Below are 21,473 nucleotides of genomic sequence, written 5' to 3'. Positions count from 1 at the left end.
AAAAAAGAGCTGGCCTCCTTTTCAGCCACTGTAGCAGTCTCCAAGTGTGGTCTAAAAAAGTCTCACTTTTGTTTACAAACAAAATGACTGAGATGTAAAGCAAAGTGACCAAAACTGATTGTATACTGAAACAGGGTGTGTACTTCCAGAGGTCAGCAGGAAAGCAGTGAAAATCCAGCCACAAATAGTGAACTGGATTAGGTATTTGATATGGACAGAGTAGTTTTTTCAATAGCAGATCAAACTGTTAAATGAGAATTCTCAGTATCTTAGCACGATGTAAATATTGTTGTATTTTGAGTTCTAGCTAGAAAATTACCAAATCTATAGATCACAGAAATGTTTCTTTAATTACTCCTGAATGAAATTTCTGGTCATTATTTTAAGTGAACATCATACAACAAAATTATTCTTTATGAACTTTTAGTTATAATCACCAAAACTCACCACAACTAATGACTTTTTCTGTATCCTGATTCTGTAGCATTAAGGCAGAATGAAATTCTTGCACTACAGAGGTATACTTGTAGTGGTAAGCCTCACTAAGGGAAATGCTCATTCATTCATTCATGTAAATGCTGTTGTGTTCTCTCACTTTCTCTGGATTACACTGGGCATGAGTGGTCTAGAGTTACAGAAAAGGGCTTGGGTTTTTTTGTTCTTTATTTTTTTGTTTGGCTTACTCTTTTTGTATTTTCCTGCTTGTGTTGCTTCTCTGGAACACGTTGACCATATGTGAAAAAAATAATGCTACTTGGTTTCTCTAAAGGCCTGTGCCTTTTGTTAAGGGTTTAACTTATTTTACTTACTTAGGCTTTTTTTTTCAAATCTCTAATCCAGAGATATCTGAAATACCTGCCCCAAGAGTTTTCACACACTTTATCATCCTTTTCCATACAAGCAAGAGACAAAAGGCTGAGCAATATGAATCACAGACTGACTGCTGGGATTTCAAAAGTGTGGTGAGAGCAGATACCTCTCATGTTTATGCTAGGTCCAAAAGGTGCTCTTATGATAAGGATACAAGTAAAGTACACTTGGAATCCCAGAACAGATTTCAGTGATGCCCTCACCTTTCAACTAAAATTAAATAGAAGTGACAGAAATTTTGCATAGGCAAGTTTTTTATTGTGTTGTTTAGAGAGTATACGGCCTATGTTCTTTTGTACTGGATTTACAGCTAAATTACCTATAAATGGAAAGTGCTAGTTGGATGAAAATTATTTTTGTATGCTTCAGAATTTACCATTTATAGATTATATTGTTTTAAAACTTGTACAAACAGTAAGTTAATGACTGGCTGTATATTTGGTCTTAATGCATTGCAGTTCAACAAATATCTCCCACACTTATATTACCATATAAAAACTTGAATTCCAGCCTAGGGAAGTAGTGGCTACAAAGAACAAGTGATGATAACTTGAAAATATTTAGAAGCAAGAAGGATGGTGATGAATAATTAGGGTAGTGTTTGGAACCACATTGTCTGTGAAGGGTTATAAACAAGCACATTTACTTAGAGTATCTCATAAAACAATTGTGGTGTATGTTGGACAGTAAAATGGCCTCCCAGTGAGAGAAGCTCTTTCATTACAGCTTGTTTAATTATATTTTCTCAAGTAGGAAGTTATAGAAAACTGACAATTTTAGTAAGAATAAAAAATAAAAATAAATGCATATTTCAAAATAGTGCATTTTTATTTGGGGTACAGCTGCAAGATGTATGAAACCCTCTTAAAGAATATAATGTCAAGATATGCTTTAGGTGGCTGCTTTTGCCTATGGGGCATAAAAAAGAACTTAAGGAATAATGACTTATACAACATATTGTGAGAGCATTAGAAGAAACAGAAAATATATTCCTTAAATTGTGCCATAACTGATAAAAGCTGTAACAGTCATCTTTCATAAAACTTAGATCTTTTATTAAAACCAAAATGGACCGTGGGGCAGGGGGGGTAAATAAAGAAGACAGTATGCAATCTGCACACATGGTAAACTTATATGATATAACCTATTTTCTCTGATTCATGGTGGGTACACTCCACATTTCAGTTCTTACCCATAACCATCTTGTATCTCATCTGCTTGACATTCAAAACAATATTAGAAACTTATTTTGCTTTTATGTGGTCTCAGGCTGTTCTTCCTATCCACCTCTCCATTGTAGCAGACACATGCTAAATGTCCCAAGAGAAACTAAAATTCCATCAGAGTTGATTCAGCAGGCAGTGCTTGATACGCTGCATGAATACTTCTCAGAGGAGTCCTGTGAGTTTCTGGACAACATAATGTTCAGTTTCTGGGTGGAAAATTGCAGTTTTCATCCTTCTGGGTAGGGTGATTTATTTTCTGAGTATAATCAGCTGCAGTATTCTTGCAGTGTGCAAGCAAATTGAGGCAGTAACTCTGGGAGGTGGGAATTTGCAAATTTGTCTTAGCCTTAACTCCAAAAGCCAAAATACAACAATATAAATATGTGCACTGTTTCATTGCTGTTATTTTCCAGAAGTATCCATCTGCTTTGTTTTGTGGGCAGAGTTTGAATGGATTCACACTACCCCTTGTCCAATTTTCAGAGGGGCTGAAAAGCTTGCATTGCATCATAGCTTATAAATTCATTAAAGTACATTAATTTAGCACGGTCCATTGAAAACTTCCTGTCATAAGAGGAAGTATGTGACTGTTTAATTTAGAAAATTATTCTGCTTCTCTCATTCGTCTGTTTTCTCTCTCATGGACTAGGCTAGACATAACCAGAGCTCAGTGGGAAGGAAAGTCATGGTTCACTGGGATTTCTCTTTTTTTTTTTCTTTTCTGCCTTAATTTACCTTCTTCATCTCATACTATTATGTAGATGTTATATTTTCCTCTCTTCACCAATCTTCTGGACACACCAGACTAATTTTTCAAACAGTATTGTAGATTATACTAGGAGAATGTTTCTGAAAATAAGTTAATTTCCTAATAAATAAAGGAGAGGAAAGGGTTCTTTGGCCAAATTACTGTGGTATATCATGGTTTATAACCAGAAAAGCTTGATTCCAGTAGGAATATTCTTGGTCAGGTTCTTCAAAAAGGAGAGACAAATCTTAATTCTGTATGTTTTAGCCAAATATAAATAAGAATATGTAACTAAATTGTTCCAAGATAAAGGTGAAAGCTGTAGATACTGACACATTTACTGACAGTAACTAGATAACCACCCCCAATTCAATACATTGCTTAATATGTTCTTTAAATCTGATATTGCCTTTGTAACCATAAACTTATTCTACCCAATCAATTATTTCTTTGAACAGAATTTTGGGATACTGTGGCAATTTTTTTGTCATAAGAGTACCTGCACTGTGTGCATTTGATTCAAGAGTAGTCTTATTTTTTGTCTTTTTTTTCTTTAGCTCTGTAATATAGAGACACATTGCTAAGTATCTTGAATGTATTGCCTGCAACCTTACACATTAATAAAACCTTACCTGGTTTTTAAAACCTGGGTATTCAAGAAAAATGTGAGCATCATTTGCTTTTAAAAAGGGCCTCTTGAATATTGCAGAAGCTTTTACTGGCACTTCTAGAAGAGACAAAAGTCCTAAAAAAAGGTTTCATTTCTTCTTAAATGTGGGACTCTTTTCCTTCTCTGTTCCAATTTCTTGTAGTACACCAAAAGAAATCCAGCCATCCAAATTACCTCCTGAGACTATTTGTTTGTACTCTACTCTATCAAAATTAAATCTTTTAAATTTACTGCCCCTTTAAAATGTAGCCCTTAATGAGGTTACTCCTCTGACGGAAAGCTGTTTCCACATGATAGATATGCAGCAAATTGGCAGTGCCTTATAGAGAAGGGCTATAGGTTGCAACTTGAGAAAGTCCATCTTGAAAATAAAACACTACATCTCTTTTTGCAGAAAGCCACTTCAGCTGCCAACACACAATTTTCTATTACAACCTGAGAGAGCTGAGGCCCAGTGTTGCTGGTTTGCCTGCTTTCAAATCCGCTTCCAGTATTCATGCCTCTCCCACTGTTCTTGAATCTCATGGCTTGCTGTCTTCCTCAGCTGCATGTTTCATCATAAAAGGTCATGTAGAATTATTTGGAATAAAAGTAGCTACTGTTTTTTCCATGTATATATCATTGGTTGTGGCAAGGGAATATCAACAATAATTTGGTAAGGAATCAAGGATCAAGCTAGAATCAAAGACAAAAAAATAGATCTACAGAAGAAGCTCTGAGATTGTACTTCAGCATATAAAGCTCCAGAGATGATCCAAATATAAATTGTGACCTGAGTTCAATAAATTCAAATGGCTGCACAAGTAAATAATTAAGAAGCTATTTGTCTTTAAAAAGGGAGTAGCAAGGTGCTCAGGTGAAGAAACAGAAGTGTTTGTGCCTTTTAGTTAACTGCTCATTATCATTTGCACCTCTGTTAAATACATGTGCTTTAAAAAAAAAATTAAAGGAATCTGGGTATGCAGCCTTGACCTTGTCAGGCCACAGGGAAGGAATGTAAGTAGTTTGCCCTAGAAATAACTCTTTGATTACTGATTAATAAGCCAGGTTGTGGGGGATGCTTAATGCTATGGAGATTGAAGGAGAAAATGTGTCCCTGGTAATAGCATAGAGATGATCATCTCAATTCTTTGAGAAATGTTGATGGTATTTACAGACTTGAATGAGATTAGGAATTCAAATGAGCAAGGGCACAGATCAGGAAAAAAGAGAAACTTGTTATATTTACTGAGAAGAGCAAAGGGTAGGATTTGGGCTGTCTGAAAAGGGGGAATTGCTATATGGATCTGGGTAAGATTTTTTTGGAAAATTTTGAATGGAAATAGTTGACTTTGTAAAGTGAAACAATAAATAGAGCACTTAAAAACTCTTATTCCTGGAAATATTTTCAGCAAGGCTGCAAGAAATTTTCCCAAGAAAGTAATGTTTATACTGAAAACAGACTATTACATTTTTTTTCAAGACACAAAAGTAGCTAAAGTTGACCTGGAGGATTTAATTTGTTAGATAGCTGATTTTCAGAATTACCAGTGGTTGTGACATTCTTGGAGTTTGGTTTGACATACAGTTCAGGAGCTGTCACTGGTTGAGAGTTTTGTTAATTGGAGATGTAATTCTGGTTTTCTACCATTTGAATTATTTTTATACTGACGTATTTGGGGGAGAGAGCACACCGAGAAAATTATGTCTTCATTGGAATAGAGTTAAGTTTATTATTACCTGTTTTCTTTTGAAAGATTGGGTAATCCTGAAGTACATCATAGCTCTGCACAGTAGTTTGTTGTCAGATTTTAAAATACAAAAGAAATTTAGTTCTTTATTGGTTAAAATATACACAGAATAGCCTGAATTAATTGGATCTCTTTATACTTTTATTTCTTTAAGTCCTACTCAGATTATTGGGTACCTCCCTTTAAAAAATAAACTTAAAAAGCAAGCAGAACACCTCTCTGACACTTGCACTCTTTTTAATGAAAATTGTGTGAAAAATGATGCTTCTTTGACAAAGATTTTCCTCGTGATGGCACAATAAACAGTACCTAACACAACAGGAATCAACTGGAAATCATTTAGTATATTTATGCAAATATGAGATGTCTCTTCTCCATTTCCTTTCATTTCACTGCTGAAAGCTGCATAGGCTGTAATGCTCACTTTTTCCTTTTTTTTTTTTTTTTTTTTTTTTTTTTTCTTGCACGGAGCAGTTCTAGTCAACATTTTCCTTCATGACCTGAAGAAGGTAGTGAACAGAAGTTCACAGGCAATGCTAAGTCCTTACGTGTAGCTGAATGCCATGCCAAGGAAAGGAATTCCTAAACAACTCATAAAACAAAGTGGACAGGCAAATAAGGGTTAGAAGAGCTTTAAATACTTTAAAACATCTGGGTAAAAATATTCTAAACCTTTTTCACACAATGCAGGAAAGAAAGTCCTGGAGTCATCACTGGCAGTTCTCTGAAATCATTGGCTCAGCACAAGGAATTTTCAGAAAAGCTAATGATACGTCATCATCACCACATCACCAGAAAGGGTATTGTGAGTAAGACAGAGATGACATTTTGTCACCATACAAAACCTTAGTGTGCCCCATTTTTGAATACTGGGTAGTTTTAGAGTCTACATCTCCAGGATGAACTAATGAATTAGATATGTTGCAAAGGAGAGGAATTTATGCAGCAGGGCACAGAGTAGCTGCCTTAAGAAGGAAAAATTCAGAAGTCAGGGTTGCTTCAGTTTGAAGAGGAGAAGGTTGAGGCATATATGCAATCAAAGTTTACAAAATCAGGAAAACACCGAATTGTTCACCAAATTGTACAATATAATAAACAGGTGGTATTCAAAACCAGTAAACAAACATGGGTATATTAGTGGCTAAATAATTTCTTTGCACGTCGGGTTTCAGCCTCTGGAGTTTGCTGCTCCATGGGGTTGTGAAATGGGCACTATTAGCTGGTTCAGAAAGGGATTAGACACATTCCTGGAGAGTCTGGATACATTACCAGGGCTGTGCCAGATATAATACCTTCTGAACTTCCCTAGTGCAACCGTTATGGATGCTGGAGAAGTATGAGGGGAAGATACTGCAGGAAGCAGTAGGTTTGTGTGTTTGCCCCACATGCTACTCCTGGAAATAGAGCACAAGGCTGCATTGCCTTTTTTGTGGTCCAGTACATGTTATTTCTTACATTCTTGTGTTTTGGCTGTTTAATGAAGACATTTGCCTGCAGTTTTAAATGGACCTGCAACAAAAAGCTGATGGAGTGTGTCTGGGAGAATGGCTTCTCCTGACTGTGATCAACAGGTATTACTCAGTGAAAGGCCTTTATTCTGCTGGTGTCATATACATCATCGTGTATGTATTCCAGTTTTTTTGTATCAGATTTATGCAATCAATGTGATGGGATACTAAAATACCTAAATTAATAACATTTGAGCAGATGCACCATGACCAACCAAAGGCAGCAGTTACTTGCCCCTCTTGCCAAGTAAAGCACAGTAGCTTAAACTGAGATTTAGTCTGACAAATGATTTGTGGTTTAAGCCTAGAACCTCCTGATTCACACACCAATATACAGCCAGTGACTGCAATTTGGATGATGGGTGCTGGCTCATTAGCCTCTGGTACTGAATTTTATTCCAACTGAAATCTCTACCCTTTGGTATACTTCTACGTATCTGCCCCCATTTTATCAGGCTTTTTCTTCAACATATTCAGCACTTTAGTCTTAGTTAGGAAAGGACTGTGTGTTGGAAGATGGGAAATGAGTATAACTTGGTAGGACCCAGAACTGTGTATTCAACCCAACAAGTGCTGTTTAGATCACTGGGTGTTTTGGTAACTGATGTAATGTCAAATCCACTGATCCGGTGAAACACACGTGCAGTCTTGGCTGTGAAAGCAGCATCTGACAGAGCTGAATCAATGACTGCATAGCTTTTAAAGAGGGTTCTTGTCAACACAAGTGCAACAGAGCACCATCTCCTCTCTGTCCGTGACTAGAAGAAAGAAATGAGAAACCACTTTCAACCAGATGGTGATTCCTTCTAGATGAAATAGGAGTCTTGTGCTTAGTATTTTCCGTGAAGTTCATTTTACTCTGGTATTTTGTTGCACTTCGTCTTGTGCACAGAAGATTGCAGGTCAAATAAGCATGAGGGAATTAATAAAAACCCTGAATCTGTGGGAAAGGCAGAAAGAAGGGGAAGAATCGACATGAAATATTTCTAACCACTGAGCTGTATTCTGGAGATTGGATACTTTTACACAATGATGACCAAAGTAGTCCAATGACTGCTAGCTAGGAAATTACTATATTTAAAATGTGACAACAAAGGAATTGTAATTAATAATCCTAGTAGTTCTTACTGGTTAACAAACACTTTTCACTGCCTTCTGTCTGAGTTGTTATGTCATGTTGCAGGCATGAAGCTTTGAACATCTTTGAGACAGTTAGCATGCTCTTAAAGATTCAAATCTGCCAATATTGCGAAGAGTGAATCGAGTATTCAAGTAAAGGAGTTTACATGTGTGCTCAAGTCTGCTGCTGCTAAAGCATTTTCTTTCTTGTTTAGAATATGAGTGGATAGGATCAAGAACCTTGCTGTACTATTTTAATGTAGAGTATTCAATCCTGGCAGTGTCCAAAACTTTCCATTAGCTTGTCACTTGACCTTTCTGAAAAAGTAAATAAATGGTTTTCTTGTCTTTGATGCAATTTATTCTTACTGACTTTGAGAAAATATGCATATAAAAGAAGAAAATTTAAATAGATTCTAACTTCATTCTTTCAGGTTCCCGAGCATGCAGAACTTGCCTGGATTCTTGGGTGCTTAACTAATGTGCCACGTCTACTACGTTTGCCCCAGTGGAAGGTATGGACAGTTTGGTAAATTTAAAAGAAATTTTTGGGAATTCAGTAGAAATTTTGTCCTGGAAATACTTGTCATCTATGAAGTACCAACTTTACCTTGGTTGTTCATGCTTTAGGTTAAGTAATTCTGTGGTCCTGTGGTGGAAGGGGTAAAACATAGCTCTCCAGGTCTGTTCCTCTTAGTGAACATTTTCCTGCTGGAAGGTACAGAATTGTGTTTTTGGCAGAGATTTGCAGAAAAACTGTGCTAAAAAAGAGGGTTTTTTACTGTTGTTAAACTGATTTTGCTAGAACATTCAGTGTTATTTCAATGCTTGTTTAATAATGCAAAAGTAATGAAAGATATTGCAGTGGAAACCTTGGCCTTGCTGATTAAGGAGTTCCATTAACAGCTTTTATTTTTTCCACTGTAAAGAGTAGCTGCTGTGTAGATTTTATGGAAGAGTGTTCAAAAGAGGCATATATTTGAGGAGGAGTGTAGAAATTATAAATATTAAAAATGTGCTGAGTGATATTGTATCTTAAATGTTTGCCTTTACAAGTTTCAAATGTTCATCTTATTCTTGGTGTTGCATCAGCCTGACTGCATCAACAGAGTTCTTGCATTTAATTTCCTTGTATTTTATTTTGACATTTAGCAAGCAGAAAAAGACAGGAGAGAGAAGTATCTGAAAAAGGAAAAAAAAAAACCCAACAGCTTAAGAGTAGTTTGGGCTTGCAGAGTTCAGAGCAGTCTTAAATACCTCCAGATGTTTTCTTTTTTCCTGTTTTGCTTCTTAATTAAATAAAACCAGTAAAACTTAAATACAGCAACCAGTGTTAATGCATGGCATAGATTAAAGCAAACCTTTCCAAACCTGAGGTTCTAAAGTTAAGCTCTTAAATCCTACTTTGACTGGATTGACTTTCCAGACCTATAGATAGGTGTTACAGGTGCTAGGCTTTGCAAATTAGGTTCCCTGAACCCTAGGCATTTAGGGATGTAGACAGAATTCAGGATCTGTTGGAGAGCATGAGTCTAAATATATTTGAACAGTCCTAGTGAAATAATTCAGATTTCAAGGGGGTTAGTATATTTAACTATTGCTAAATGTAAAATACAGATATGCCACCACTAGAACAGAATTAGAGTTTGTAGCCTCACTGTCTTCATCTATGTGATCCATATCAGGGAGCAGGAGAGGACTTGAATTCATTAGGTGGATGGTGGGGAGCAGTGAGAACTGCTGGAGACAGCACTGGACTCTGCCTCTGTAGTTCTGGGTTCTCCCAGCTATCACTGGCTGTCCTGGTGACTATGTGATCACTGTGTCTTGATCTCTAACACAGGTATTAATACCTTTTTGTATCTCCATTATGAAGTGTTTCAAAAATTTATTGCTGAAGACACTATTTAAAAAGTAGGATTTATGGGTAATATACAAGTTTAATAACTCAGCCTGATGGTTTTGCATTTAAAACCATTTCCATTAATAAGATTACAAACAGAAAACAAAAGAAACCCTATGTTCCCTTCTCACTAGAGTATCAGAGCTGTGTAGGGAAATTCATAAATATAGGACATAAACCAGAATATATTCATAAGGAGTGGATTTTACATGACGCTGTCTTCTGTGGAGCTACATAATAAATTACTCAGTTATTCAGAATTGTAATTAATTAAATTCTTGGACCATTATACCATTAGTCAAAAGTGTGATTCTTCTCTGTTTTTCTTTTCCAAACAGATGAAGCGTGCCAGCCAGAATAGCGAAGGAACTGTTGGTTTGTTGACTTACCCTGTGCTTCAAGCAGCAGATATTTTGCTGTACAAGTAAGAGGCAGAATGTGAGCCCATGGGCAATGTCTGTTCAGCTGCCTTGGAATGAATGCTTGTCAGGTCAACATGGTAACTTATAGAGCAGGGGAGCTGGGTGTGATTAGATCAGAAGATTGGAAATGGATGACAGACTCAAATGGCTGGTTGAAATCTAGCCTGGTTAAAAAGCTACTGGCAGGGCTGTAAAGAGCAAAAGCTGGTCATGTTAGAATAATTCTTAGGTAATTACAACAGACTGATGTTTAATTATACATATTACACATTCACACTGATACACTTTTTTTAAGTATTTGTGCTTTATTTTATGCAGTGTACTGTAGAGGTACTTAAACTGTGTGTATGTATCATACCAATATTAGTGGGGAATTCTGTGTAGGCCAGTTCATACTGATGAAAAAGTCACTTATTGACTGCAGCCTGTAGTACCTGGGCTAGTGCTGCAATGGAAACAGCCCCTGCTGAGGGACTGGGGACTCAGCATGCCTGAGCCTGTAGCCTGGCTAATAGAATTTGTAGTTCATTGTCATGACTGGTTGTATTTCATAATACGATTTAAACCGTCTCAGTAAGTAAATGTTAAAGACAGTGCACCATATATGAATTATTTGTATGTTCAGAGCGTATGTACTTTGTGGCATTGTTCTGAAGGAAGTTGTGAGTATTGTTTGGGACAGAGAAGTAACATAAAACTGAGGACAAGGATGTCAGTTCAGACTAACCAAGATTAATCAGCTGTGAATTCAGAAAAATGTATCTAGGGAAATTTCATCTTAATTGATCATAGTAGGGAAAACAGTACTGTTAGAAGACCAAGAGATGGTATTTCTAATTTACCTGAATTTTAAGTAAAAATAACAGGAAGCAAGCAAAAGTCAGAATTATTTTGAATATTATAATGATTTTATTTGAAATTAGTCCCATTTGACTGTCAAATATTTGAGTGATTTGAGTGTCAAGTATTTAAGGATGAAATTTAGACAACTTTATCAGAAATCACATTGTTTTGATTGAACTCAACCATGTCCGTCTCTTCCATCTCTAATAAGATCAGCTGTTTGTTGGCTACTATCTGTATTAACAGCAGGCTGTCCACCAGAGCACAAAACAAGGAATTGAAAGAGAAACAGTATCTCTTTGAAGAAACTTGACTTAATCTTTAATAAGAAATGTTTTAATGTAAACAAAATAATATGAGGAACAAGAATTGGTGGGAAACAGAAACATAGGAAGGGAATAGCAGTCATGAAGTAGAATTTAGAGGTGGAGGAGGGGGAGAAGCAGTACTAGCTCAGAAGGATCAAAGAGACAGGAAAATGGGCAGAAGGTAAATACATGACAGAAAAGAGTAAAAATAGCACCAGGATAGAAATATTTAAAAAAAAAAAAAAAAAAAAAAAAAGGCAAGAAAAAAGGCAAGGTATCATGCAGAGACTTTTATAGAAATAATATGTTTTCTGTTTAGTGGCAAACTTTGTGAATATGGAACCATTTGGGCATATGGAAACATTTCTTTTGACCTGCTTAAAGTATATTGATTATGGTAACTGATTTTCTCTCAGTTATAGGGCACTGTGATTTCCTATTGATTCCTACTGTAACTGTTTTTAGGTTGTCTTGCTGACTGGTTGGGAATAAAGGTGAACAAATTGATTCCTGGATGTCAGCCCAGTAATTCAGAATCGGAAGGAAAGAGTACCATGTTGATCTGAAATTTTCTGGGAACTTAAAAGATGCATAGTGAATTTCCTTATTTTGGAACATGTCCAGTATTCATAGCTGAATACCCTGTAAGCCTTAGGAAAAAAAAATCTGCTGGGGGATGGGAGAGTAATCAAAAGCTGGCAAGATTTCAAGTCTGCCTCATCTAAAAGAATCATATATTTTTCACAAGTATGATTAACTGTGGGAAAGAATCACCAGGGGAAGTAATGGATTCTTCATCTCCTCATGTCCTCTGATGCAGATTGTGTTTCCGTCCAGAAGCATATTCAAACCATTGAGTTCAATACAGAAGATCAAATTATCCTTTGAATCCAGCAGTTCTAATCTTCTAATAACACTTGTGACAATAGAGTCACTGGACCACATGATTTATACAATTGTGATGAAGAAGAAACACTCTCTTCTTTCCTTCCCTTGATACATCCTCAGTACTAACTCCTCAACAGCAGTTACGTCTTCCTGAGACTTGACATGACAAGCTGCTTGCACTTTATGCCTTGCAGATCTTTCTTACTTTTTTTTTTTTTACACTATAGCATGTGCTCTTTGATCTCTAAAGAGGCAGCAGGAGATACTACAGAAACCTTTCTTTGAGCTGAGTTTAATGAGTTGCTCTTACAGGTATCTTTGCCATATATGTCTTCACAAAGGGCTATTTTTTGCCTTTGGTTATGTGCTTCAGCACAAAAAGCAGAGTCATCCATGAATATGTTCAGTTTGGGATCTTGTTCCCACAGCACCTATATCTAGCTGGGACTGAGTGTTTGGCTCAGTCTGGCCCTCAGTCATGGCAGAAGCTGTGACAGTCTTGAGTAACATTTCAGCAGAACCAGAGAGCTTTGCTGAGTTTCCTGTATCTGTCTTTTATTAAAAGGTCAACACGTGTTCCTGTTGGAGAAGATCAAGTCCTGCACCTGGAACTAGCCCAAGATATAGCACAACATTTCAACAAGAAATATGGAGAATTCTTTCCTGTGCCCAAAGCCATTTTAAGTGAGTTGGTTATTATTTTTCCCTTAACTGTGCTTCGAAGTTGAAGATGGATTTAAATATTGTGGAAATAGTTTCAGGGACCAAGGAAAGGGGGCAAACTGATATTGAGGGAATGGAAAACTAAAAACTGGCAACAAGAGACTAGAGGCTGTGAAAATGAACTCCCAAGATAGATATAAGGCTTTAGAAATCCATGGTTGAGGAATGTACGTGACGTCTGGTATTCTAGTCCAGGGAGCCAGATGCACTCTGCTGCTGCCAGTCAGCCTTGCCCTTCAAATACTGGACCTTTTAAGAGAAGGGTCTCTATCCCATGTTGCTCATTCAGGAGACATGTAAGCAACAAGGCAAGAGACCTCTAGCAAGCAGAATTCTTCAGTGTCCAAGTGGGAGATGTTTACTTTAAGCATGCTGAAGTTGGTTTATATGTACAGTGCTCCAATTTTTTTTAAGAGTGTTTAATATATACTTGAGTATTTCAATATGTGTCTGTCACAGAGCTTAAGACTTTATGGTTTTGATCTTAGACTCAGGAAGACTTATAAGGAAAATCTTCTCAGCCATTTTTGAGCTATAAGGTCATAGGCCGGGGGGTGAGGAGGAGTCAGATGGCGCAAATGGCATGTTTGCTAAGAAACGTGAAGAATTGGGCAAGGATGAAGCGTTGCATCTTTGTTGTAAGTAATGTAGAGGAATGCACAGCAGAGACCTTCGCCCCCAAAAGGGCAAGGAGCTCTCACCTTGGAAAAGACAGGCAGCAATAAACCTTTCTCAATTTTCAAGCCTCAGTGACAAAAGTGGTGTTAGACCTAGAGTGGAGTTTTGAGAATATTAGGGATTGCAAACTCTGCAGTTTCTAATTGAGTACTAAGCACTATAAAGAGGAGCTGAGTATAGCCTCTGATGCAGGTGAAACTATTTACCATTAAATAAAAAGCTCAATTTGAAAAAATAAAAAGGAAAAAAACATTTAATTTTGCTCCCCAAAAGCGTTCCTTCTTAAGTTCACAAGTATATGCAAACCAGCAAAATATCCTAGATGAATGGAGAAGGTAGGGACCTATTCAGACTCACTAGCTGTAGACAATTGAATTACCTGGATCTTTCAAATTTGCAGAAGAGACTCTTCCAAAAGGTGATTTCAGAATAAAGCACTTTCTGGCGCAATCTGAATTGTATGCTGGAAGAACCCTTATCCTTTCACTGAGTACATAGGCCATCTATGAGCAGTATGCAGGTAATTTTGTTGGCTGCATTAGGTGTCTAAAAACAACTGGTATGAGTACTCTGTAGATAAGTGATACTTTAGGTACTCCATGAATGATATTTCTTGGTGAAAAACTGAAGCAGTGTGGGTTGATGTCGTTAAAGTACTTTGCAATATTCCCCTAATGTTCCTAATCTATTTCATGTACATGCATGTATCTTAGCAGTTTGTACAATACCCACACCTTTCATATCTGAGCAGTGCTTTACATCTAACAGAGCTGGTCCATGTTGAGTTAGAGAATTTTAATAACTGTTTTTACTGAGATTTAGAAGAATTTCCAAGAGATTTTGAGTGGAAAAGTTTTCTGAAATAAGGAGATTAACTGTTACGGGATTCTGATGGGTTTTTTTTACCAGTGGAGTTAACCTGTTTCTCCACTGCTCAGAACCATTCAGTAAGGTGCACTAATAGAAGTGAGGAGAAATTAGGGGGGAAATCAGCATGTAAGCAACATAAAATATTAGGAATAACCCCAGCAGAAGTTCCTGCTTAGTGAGCATGGGAGAGGTGGAACAGGCTTCATTCAGTTTATGAGGAGAGAGATGGTTTCTTAGAAGGACAGGAAGGGTACAAGGACTAAACAGAGCATACATAATTGCATGAGCAAGGATAAACAGCTTCATCATATAGCTGCACATTGTTCTTAGAAATTGTCATAAGAAACCATTGTCTCATAACTTTTTTTTTTTTTTTTAAGGTACAACAAAGAAAATAAAATCACTCAGAGATCCATCAGTGAAGATGTCCAAGTCAGACCCACAGAAGTTAGCTACTGTTAGCATAGCAGACAGCCCTGATGAAATAGTGCTGAAATTTCGCAAAGCTGTGACTGACTTTACCTCGGAGGTGACCTACGAGCCCACTGCTCGCCCCGGTGTCTCCAATCTGGTGTCCATTCACGCTGCAGTGACAGGGCTTAGCATCAGAGAGGTGCTGCACCAAGCCACTGGGCTCGACACTGCTCACTACAAAATGGTGGTAGCAGAGTCGGTTATCCAAAAATTCGCACCTATCAGGAATGAAATCAAGAAACTCCAGGAAGACAAGTCTCATTTGATAAAAGTTTTAGAGGATGGAGCAGAGAAAGCCAAAGAGCTGGCTGCTCCTATCTATCAAGAAATAAAGAGACTGGTGGGATTTCAATAGAAGCTGCTGAGTAGTTGCAAGGACTTTTGTGTCATGGGACAGAGATTTTGTTATTTGTAACAAAATCATTTATTAATTATTAATCATTTTGTTTTGAAACAAAAACATTCTTTCCAGGAAGATCCAAGGAGAACGTTGAAGGTGATTGCATTAAAAAGTGCATGAAGCCAGATATTTCCAGCGGGACCAGCATTAAGCTTGTCTGGATAGTTAAAGAGGGAGGACAGAAGCAATCACAATTCACAAAGAAATTATGCAAAAGCAGATTATAAGATTGCCTGAGTGGGTTTTTGGATTTTTCTACTGACCACTGCAAGATGCTGAAGTGTAGGCAAGGTGACCAGAATCTAGCAGAAAGATTTGTAATCCTCTCAAGAACATACTTAGCTGTGTATGTGCTGTTGTTACAGATGGACAATTTATCCTATTGGGGGTTATTCAGCTTTGATATGCTGATTGAACATGTTCTTGGATAACCAAAACAAAACCAGAGACTCAAAAATAAATGCTCAGGGTGATGAAGAGGGAACTTCTCTCTTTAGTTTCTTCAATTTCAGTGTGAATTTTCTTTTGTATCTGTGTAGTTTGTGTGAAGTGAATTTCAATTCTGCCATTTGTGCCATCCTGCTGGTCAGGTCTAAGGTACTTCAGTGAGAAATGACATGTGCTTCAGCTTCTCCTATTTCACCTGCTGTTCTGTTTAGCAAGGAGCTCCAGAATTTTCAGTCCAGCATCAAGTCTAGAATAGCTTTTAAGAAGGTGTAGAAGAGATGTAATCCTGAATCAAAGAAATCTTGGGTTGAGAATCAGAGAACTTTCTATAAAGTTTACAAAATTGCTTCTTTAGAAAATTGTGCTACGGTCAGAGCCATAACAGAATTAAATGGGTCTTTATGGACTCTTCACTACTGAGCCTTGAGAAAGTGAAGTGATGGGAGAGCAGTGTTAGCCTGCCCTAATCTTGGGCCTCACAAGATCCACGGATTTGGACCCATGGATTGTGGCACTTGTTGGGGAATGTGTGGCAAAGGGGCATTGCCAAAAGGAGACACCATGTTCTGAAGAGGGAGAGTAGTACATGTTAAAAGGTAATGAAAGCCCTACTGATCCTGTGCCAACTTTTTTAGCTGTGTCGTTACATTTCATGATGCTGTGTTTGAAATTGCTTTACTGTAATGTAAATTGAGTTAATCCTGTACTCTGGCAGCTCATAACCACGCTATGCCTGTGGCATTTGTCATGAAGGATTGCAGTCTTACATGGCTGGGTTCTACATAGTGCAGTTGGCTGGTTGGTTGTTTTGGGTTTTCTAAAAAGCAGTATTTAGTTAATTATAGTGAGTTGATTCAGAAAGAAATATTTAATTTTCCAAAACATAAAGCTGAGGACTGAGCACCTCCAGATCTGTGCTGAGACCTGTATTTATTTGTTAGGGATCTGAAGAAGAGAACTGCCATGCAAGAACTTCATGATGACAGATTTTCTAAAATTAGTCAAGTCTAGAGAAGCAGAGTGGATGGAGACAGACTGATTGGAACCAAACTCAATATAGACAAGCCTAAGGTAATGTCCTCTGGAAAGAATAAGTATATTCAAAAATTGTCCCTGGTTTTAAATAGGCTGCAGTGGATAAGGAAAGGACATGTTATAACTGCACATATTTACATAGTTTTATGAAACTTTTGTTAGTGTTTAACAGCTGCATTGGGGCACTAAGATGAAAAACTAAGGCACACAATTACTGCTGCTTCCTGACTTGGCATAAAATGTTTGCTGTGGCACTTTTTAATATAGATTGATTTCTGCAAAGGTCCCACAGTATATACCTTAAGAGAAGCTAACACGGTCCTCATGAAGACTCTGAAAATCTTTAATACTAGTGTATCTAGTTTCTACCTGTACCTCTTTTTCACTAGCAAACATATATTCAAAAGACAACTCAGAGTTTCAAGGTCTCTTTACACTTCTGATACTCAAATCACCTAATATATAGAATTGCCATTCAACATGCCTTCTCTGCAGTGGAAGGAAAATAGGAGCATTCATGGGAGGGGTTGACGCCAACAGGTAATTTTGGTTTGTTGCTTAAACTGTTCTGAGCAATCTTTCCAAAACTGTTGGATCCTTTTTCAGAAAATCATGTAAGTAAAGCAGGAAAAAAACTTCAAAATAGCCTTTTCTTTGAGCTAGGGGTTTAAGGCATTACATATTTAGCTGTGTTTCAATCAAATACACTAATTTGCCTCTTTTTAATTCAATAATACATTGAGGGTTTTTCCTTCCCTTTCCCCTATCAGTCAAACAAGTCTTATTTGCCTGACCTATTTCCTTCAAGTAAGGAAATATACATGTTTTTTCATCTTCAGAAAAGTTAAACTTGTGTAAAATGAGTATATTATCCTACTGATTGTTAACTAAGCTTTTCATTTCAGTTGCTTCTGTGGAGGAATTCTCAAAATAATATGTGTTTGCCCAGTGAAATAATCCCGATTCCATTAACAGCCATGATCCTTAGAATCCCTTGAGAGGAGACAACAAATGTAGATGTTTGCAGGTATCTGTTGCCTATTTCAGGTTTTTTAGAGTGTTTTTTTTTTCTGCAAAGTTAACCATCTTGGCACTCAGGTGGTTTAGCTGAGCTTGAAGCAATGAGTTGATTCCAAGCTACTCTCTCCTCTTCTACCTCCCTGTTTCCCTTTGGGAATGTCATATTAACACCCATTCTGTATAGGGTTCTGTGGCAATGTTAACTAAGGAGTGCAGTTGAGTTGGAATAGCTGCTTAGAGAAAAATTGTTGGAGAAGACTTGATGCTTTATGTTTCATAGTTATTTATTTCACATTAACTCTGGTGCTGGGGATTTAATGTTTGTTTGCAACAAAATAGATGCACTCCTGAAACACATTTTCATGTTTTTTTTTATCCAAATCACATTCTTCAAGACTTCTCTGTGATGTCAGCTGAAGTGCAGTTGGTGAGGAGTTTCTGCAGAAGCACACTCCTCATCCCAGCTGCAGTGTGGTATAGACATGCCCTGTGTTATTGTGGAAGTCACTGTAAGGTGTTCTTCCAGGACAGGGTGGGGGAAAGGGAACAAATATATATTTCCTAATTGAAATAAAACAGTCAAGAAGTGGAGAGGTATCCTTACCCTGTGCTGTGTTGCTCACTGAAGAAAAGCAAGCAGAAACAATGATCTTTTATTTAGAATGCATCAGTACTTTGTGCTTTAGACTCAAAATCTCCTCTCTTGCAATTTCTGTGCACCTGTAGTAGATGTTATGCTCTAACCAGTTGGTAATGTTAGTGAACCTGGCCTACTGCAGATCCCAACCATTACATATGTATCAGACATAGCATCTCCTGGTGAGATTCACTCACCTTCAGAGATAAGACATCCACTCCACAGTGAATTACTTGCAAAAATCTAACAAAAACATTTATACACTTGAGACATGCATTTTTCCAGCTAGTTGTTCCTAGGAGTCATGATATCATGTAGTGGGTCTCAGCTCTGTGCTTTCAGTTTAGAGCACGGAGTTTACTGAGAATTTTAGATTCAGAAACAGTGTTTTCTGCAGCAGAGATTCAAAATTACGGTTAGCCCCATAAATTAACTCCGGGACTGCTCCAGCATACATCCCTGCCTCAAATATCTGGAGTGTATGGATACTGTACATTATACTGGAATTTAATTGTAAGTCTTAAAGATGTGGTTGAAGTATACTTAGTTTTCAAACACCATGACCTGCTTTCTCAGATTCCCCAGAAGGCTTTCTGCATAGTTCTGATTCAGTGTGTGTTTATCTACAACCAGTTCAAGCAAAGCTCCTTTGCAGGATTATGGCTGCATCCATTAAAGGCTAGAGAATTCATAAAAATGAGCTGAAAGTCTAAGGAACGACAGTGACATGGGATCCTTGGGGACTGACCTGCATCTAAATGTTTTGGGAACCATAGGTTAGCAAAGCTAATGTTTTCTTATCCTTGGTTAGGACCATTATGATCCTGACAACAGTGTAGCAGTAAATACTGATGATGAAAGTTTGTTCTTTCAGCAGTCCAGCTTGGTTAGATTTACATTCAGTACAAGGGATGGATCTTTCACCATTTTGATCTGTGCATATAAACTCCTGGATGCTGCCTACCTTTTTTTTTTTTTTCTAATGACTGATGGACTGCTGCACAGAGAAATAGTCTAGCAAGCTGGTGGAGGAAGTCTAGTGGGAAAGGGGTTTTGTTCAGGAAATAAATTATCTGTTCTTGACAGGAAAACAAAGCCCCTCTTTCTGCTGTATTGGACTGTCTAATTTCCTTTTAATTTTTTGATCTGTTCATTCTTTCTAAGTAAATTTGACAGTAGCTGCAAGAAGAATGTCAATGTATTGTGTAGTCAAAAGCCTTGGAAGGACACAGACATCTCTTATCTTTTCTAAAGTCTCTTATATAGCCAGCTTTGGGAAAAATGCTGCAGCAAAACTGTAGTCGTATGTGACATTAATTTATCTGCTTAAAGCTTTGGTGTTTTGGTTTGGATTTTTTTTTTTGTTCACTCAGCTGTGAAAGAAGACTTATTAAAAATTGAATTCCCAATGAAGCTTTTTATCACATAGTCCTGTCCAGATGACAGCTGAAGTAATGGAAAATTCTCTTTATTATCACAAAAGATTCTACTCTGATTCTCACTGTCTTTTCTGTTATTCTGTTGGTTGTGCTAATAGGTTTGACATGTAAGTATTTATTCTGTATCAATAAGAAATAATTTTACCTGAAACAGTCCCATATTATTATGGAAGTGGAAGATTCACTGATCATTTCACTTGTAGGAGCAGCCCTGGAGTCACAATTATTTTATATAAAACCAAATGCCAGCCTCCTGCACAGATAAACAGTTTAACACCTGGGAAGATGTTCTGCCACTGCTGTAAATTGCTGTCACAGAACACCATGACTGAAGATGAGATTATCCACTACAGGAGTGGGCTCATGCTGCCTGTGGACATAAAATTAAGCACTGAGCTTAATGTCTGTTGTGCTGTCGTGCTCTCAGCATTCCAGCATGGCTGTGAGATGGGAGCAGAGCAAATCTGTGCCACACCAGAAGGCTCGATCAGTTCCAGATGTGCTACATTTGCCGTATGTGCAAGATGAAATGTCAAGACAAGAGCTGCAGAACAAAAATCCTTAAAAGTTATTAAATGTTTAGAAGTAGCAGCGTGCTTGTAAAGCTTGGCTTATAAAGCCTGTGATAGCATGGTTTTAGCCTCACTCATGGAGCTGACAGGAGCAGTCACACAGCTGAGTGTGATGGTGGCATAAGGTAAGCCATCTGCTTCCTCAGTACAATAATGTAAGGACAGTATGAGTCTAATTTGAGGGGTTACTGGATTAACCCTCACAGGTGGGAAATAATAACTTATGGCAGAGCAAGGTAGTTCCACATCTCTCTTGTGTCCTAAGCCATTCTGAAACCAGATGCTCACAGTTCAGGTGGGGACACAAAGCACAGAGAAGATGCTGTATGGATAGTGTCACTTGTCCCATGTGCTGTTGTATCTGTAACTCTGCAATTCCTCCAGTTTGGCACGACTTTGTTGTCATCCATCAATGTGAAATGATAATCACATGCTGATAAAATTCATGGAACTTTGGTTTGAAATGCTGGATGTATGTTCCCTACTACCTTTGGTGAGAAGTTTTTCCTGATGCCCCAGGATTTATAAGAAGAAATCATTAAGCCAGATAAGAAGAAACTTATCAAAACAAGGCTACTCTCTGGCATTACCCAGAGTTTCTGGTGTAGGTGGTTTCTGGCTTCCTTCACTCTGTTTACCTTCATGCTTCATCCCCTAAGCCACATCTCTCTCTGAGCAAAGTAAAACCTGTATGTTGAATGTTGTGAGACTGACTTTTTGTTGTGACTGAAAACAGTTTGTCAAATATATTTGAAGAGTCTGTTTGCTGAATAAATAACAAAGATTTCAATAAGTGCTTCTTGAGTATTTAAGCCAAGAAATAAATATGAGTGGGTTAGGGTTTGCTCTGCCCACAGTTACTCCTTCATGGCCTGTCTGGCAGATGTTCCTAAAGCAAGAATGGGAAAAAGAGAAATTTTCTCCTTAGGGTTGAAGGCCAGAT

General features: G+C 37.5%; 1 protein-coding gene across 1 annotated transcript in view; it reads left to right on the top strand.

Moving 5' to 3' along the window:
- Window positions 1–15,886, top strand: part of WARS2 (tryptophanyl tRNA synthetase 2, mitochondrial) — a 39,019-nt gene extending 23,133 nt beyond the window's left edge. The window contains 4 exon segments of the mRNA XM_030266713.4: window positions 8,306–8,386; window positions 10,113–10,198; window positions 12,801–12,919; window positions 14,887–15,886. Of these exon segments, the coding sequence (XP_030122573.4) occupies window positions 8,306–8,386; window positions 10,113–10,198; window positions 12,801–12,919; window positions 14,887–15,335 (735 nt within the window). The 3' untranslated portion in view covers window positions 15,336–15,886.
- The last annotated feature ends 5,587 nt before the right edge of the window (window positions 15,887–21,473 follow it).

Source organism: Taeniopygia guttata, chromosome 1, assembly GCF_048771995.1.
Source record: "Taeniopygia guttata chromosome 1, bTaeGut7.mat, whole genome shotgun sequence".
Taxonomy (NCBI): Eukaryota; Metazoa; Chordata; class Aves; order Passeriformes; family Estrildidae; genus Taeniopygia; species Taeniopygia guttata.
Note: the sequence above shows the minus strand (reverse complement) of the source record. Positions and strands in the feature narration are given on the sequence as shown.